General features: G+C 58.7%; 1 protein-coding gene across 1 annotated transcript; it reads left to right on the forward strand.

Annotated features, from left to right (window-relative positions):
• Nucleotides 1-1,488: 1,488 nt before the first annotated feature.
• On the forward strand, nucleotides 1,489-3,569 carry KCNA3 (potassium voltage-gated channel subfamily A member 3). Its single transcript, XM_003409568.4, has one exon. It carries the CDS (start codon nucleotides 1,489-1,491, stop codon nucleotides 3,223-3,225), a length of 1,737 nt encoding a protein of 578 aa, XP_003409616.2. The 3' UTR covers nucleotides 3,226-3,569.
• Nucleotides 3,570-3,920: the final 351 nt, after the last annotated feature.

The raw sequence follows: 3,920 nt of genomic DNA on the forward strand, positions 1-3,920 counted from the left end.
TAGGTACAGGTCCTGCTCTTCCTCTCCCTTACTCCCCCACCTCCCCGACTTAATCGTAGTTACCTTAGACTTTCTAACCACACAGACTGTTGTTGTCAGGTAGGTAGAATGGATTTTCCACCCATAGCAACCCCATCTGACAGAGCAGAAATGGCCCCACAGAGTTTTACAGGCTTGAATCTCTACCAGAAGAAAAGGTCAGCGGATGAAACCCACCAGCCTGCACAGCGGCAGAAAGATGCGGCAGTCTGCTTCCCTACCCTGTGGGACAGTTCTACTCTAACAGGGTCACTATGAGTCAGAATCCACTCGATGGCAACAGGTTTGTTTTTTTTTTTTCAGTTTAATCTTTCGATTTTTGGTTCCATCCTTACGGGAGAAGATCCCCAGATCTTTCTCCTGCTGAACTGTTAGCAGCTGAGAGCTTCATCAGCCACCGAGAGCGTAACCGGCTCCTTGGACACGGATTAGACATGGGGCATTTCCTTTTTGGCTTTCCTCTTATTTTCCCACCGATAGGAAATCTCACTGTACTTAAAAAGGCCAGGCTGCCGTCGCCAGTTCCAACCAGAGACTTGGTCCTTGGTTCTTCCCAGTAGCTGAAATCTCAGCTACAAAGTTAATGTGAGCTATTCACACTAGAAGCGAGGTACCCGAACCCCTTTAAAGATCCATTTTCTTCAGACTCCGGGTGCGAAACCCATCAGCACCCATTACTCGGTTTGGCTTCTCATCCAAGCGGGAGATGAATTATTTAGAGACCTCCTCGCCTGGCAGCGTTCTACCCTCAAGTGAACTCAGGGTGCTGGCACCAAGCTTGCCTCTTCCCCCAGGGCGCCCACCTGGCCTGGTACTCCCTCTCTCCCTCCCTAGCCATCACTCGGGTCTGAGTGCGTCTCCGCTGCGTCCTTCCTCCTCGGCCCCCTCCGCCGCGGCCACCTGGGCTCCGCCGGCCTCGCCTCCCCAGTGCCGGCCCAGGTGGAGCGTGGAGGACGAGGAGGCCGGGCATTCACTGGGTCGCGGGCAGAACTCGCCTGGCCCGCGGGCCGAGGGGTGGGCCCGGGATGGGCCGAGAAGCGCCCCGCGACGGGGACGCCGCCACGCGGACAGGGCCTGGGGCCACCGAGGTGCAAAACGCGGCGCTTCCGTAAGGCAGAGGGGTGGCGAGGGCCCGCGCGCAAGGCAGCTCCCGGCGGTACCCGGGGATCGGGGCGCGCGCCCGCGCGGTGGGCGGGAATCCGGAGGGGACGCGGAGGGGCGGGCGCGCGCCCGCGGGGAAGGGGCGGAGGGGAGCGAGGAGGAGGGCTGCGGAGGCGTATTTCCCGAGGAGTCCGGCCAGCGCGCCAGACGCAGACTGAGCCTCGCGGCGGCCGCGGCGACAGCAGCGGCAGCAACAGGCGGCGGGCTGGGCTCGGGGGCGGAGGCGGCCGAGGGGCGGGGAGCGCGAGGAGGGGCGCCGCGGGCCCGCCGCCGCCGCTTCCCCGCCGCATGGACGAGCACCTCAGCCTCCTGCGCTCGCCGCCGCCGCCCTCCGCCCGCCACTGCGCCCACCCTCCCCAGCAGCCGGCGAGCGGCGGCGGCGCCCACACCCTGCGGAACCCCGGCCACGCCGAGCCCGCCGCCGGCGCCGAGCTGCCGCCGGACATGACCGTGGTGCCCGGGGACCACCTGCTGGAGCCGGAGGCGGCCGACGGCGGCGGGGGCCCGCCCCAGGGCGGCGGCGGTGGCGGTGGCGGCGGCGGGGGCTGCGACCGCTACGAGCCGCTGGCGCCCGCGCTGCCGGCCTCCGGCGAGCAGGACTGCTGCGGGGAGCGCGTGGTGATCAACATCTCCGGGCTGCGCTTCGAGACGCAGCTCAAGACCCTGTGCCAGTTCCCGGAGACGCTGCTGGGCGACCCCAAGCGGCGCATGCGGTACTTCGACCCGCTCCGCAACGAGTACTTCTTCGACCGCAACCGGCCCAGCTTCGACGCCATCCTCTACTACTACCAGTCCGGGGGCCGCATCCGCCGCCCGGTCAACGTGCCCATCGACATCTTCTCCGAGGAGATCCGCTTCTACCAGCTGGGCGAGGAGGCCATGGAGAAGTTCCGCGAGGACGAGGGCTTCCTGCGGGAGGAGGAGCGGCCCCTGCCTCGCCGCGACTTCCAGCGCCAGGTGTGGCTGCTCTTCGAGTACCCGGAGAGCTCCGGGCCGGCCCGGGGCATCGCCATCGTGTCCGTGCTCGTCATCCTCATCTCCATTGTCATCTTCTGCTTGGAGACGCTGCCCGAGTTCCGCGACGAGGACTACCTCGCCTCGCCGTCCCAGGACCTGTTCCAGGCGGCCAGCAACGGTACGTCGGGTGCCCCCGCGGGAGCCTCCAGCTTCTCGGATCCCTTCTTCGTGGTGGAGACCCTGTGCATCATCTGGTTCTCCTTTGAGCTGTTGGTGCGCTTCTTCGCTTGCCCCAGCAAAGCCACCTTCTCTCGAAATATCATGAACCTGATAGACATCGTGGCCATCATCCCTTATTTCATCACTCTGGGCACCGAGCTGGCTGAGCGACAGGGCAATGGACAGCAGGCCATGTCCCTGGCCATCCTGAGGGTCATCCGCCTGGTGAGGGTCTTCCGCATCTTCAAGCTCTCCCGCCACTCCAAGGGACTGCAGATCCTGGGGCAGACGCTGAAGGCTTCCATGAGGGAGTTGGGACTGCTCATCTTCTTCCTCTTTATCGGGGTCATCCTTTTTTCCAGTGCGGTCTACTTTGCCGAGGCAGACGACCCCACTTCGGGTTTTAGCAGTATCCCAGACGCCTTCTGGTGGGCAGTGGTAACCATGACAACAGTAGGTTATGGTGACATGCACCCAGTGACCATAGGGGGCAAGATTGTGGGATCGCTGTGTGCCATCGCTGGTGTCTTGACCATTGCTTTGCCAGTTCCTGTCATTGTTTCCAACTTCAATTACTTCTACCACCGCGAGACAGAAGGGGAAGAGCAAGCTCAGTATATGCACGTGGGGAGTTGCCAGCACCTCTCCTCTTCAGCCGAGGAGCTGCGAAAAGCAAGGAGTAACTCGACTCTGAGTAAGTCGGAGTATATGGTGATCGAAGAGGGGGGTATGAACCATAGCGCCTTCCCCCAGACCCCTTTCAAGACCGGCAATTCCACTGCCACCTGCACCACGAACAATAACCCAAACTCCTGTGTCAGCATCAAGAAAATATTCACCGATGTTTAATAGATGATATAAGTGACATACTGTGCTCAGTACTGTGTGGAATGTGCCCCCCTTGGTCTGTGTATACCCTTGTTTTATACGTTTCCGGACCATTCATCAAGGCAAGAACACTGGGACATGGAAGGCGCACTTCATTCTCCCTCGCCCTAATGCTTCATACTGAGACAGGGTCTGTTTTGCGAGTGGCCTGCATTCTCTCAGCTCCCCTCTTTTTTTTTTTTTTTTTTCTTTCTCTCCCTGTCTCTTAAAATTGCAAACAACAAACTGTTACCTTAAACTTGATTTCTAGTACACGCCCTATTAAAAAAAAAAAAAAGTACATCCTGGGGGGAAATGAAACTAAAGAGCAGTTAGATAACAGTTTGACCTCAAAATATAAAGGTGGTTTTTCTTTACTGAGTACAGCAGACAGGTGCTCAAATGATGCTTCAGTTGGGTGGACCCTCCGACATTATTGAATATTTAACTCACTGCCTACCCTGTGGATATGTGGATGGAAAGTCTAATTAGAACAATGACTTGTAAACCCACCATAAGTTTATTTGGTTTTTGACTGGAATTTCTATTTGAACCTTCCTCCTACTGGAATTTTAAGGGTCGCTGCAACTTTGAACAAAGGGAAATGCCCAAGATGTCCTGACCTGACTAATTAGTTTAACTCTTCCTGGCTTGTTAAGCATTTCGAAAGTATTAGG

The sequence above is a fragment of the Loxodonta africana genome, chromosome 3, assembly GCF_030014295.1.
Source record: "Loxodonta africana isolate mLoxAfr1 chromosome 3, mLoxAfr1.hap2, whole genome shotgun sequence".
Lineage (NCBI taxonomy): Eukaryota > Metazoa > Chordata > Mammalia > Proboscidea > Elephantidae > Loxodonta > Loxodonta africana.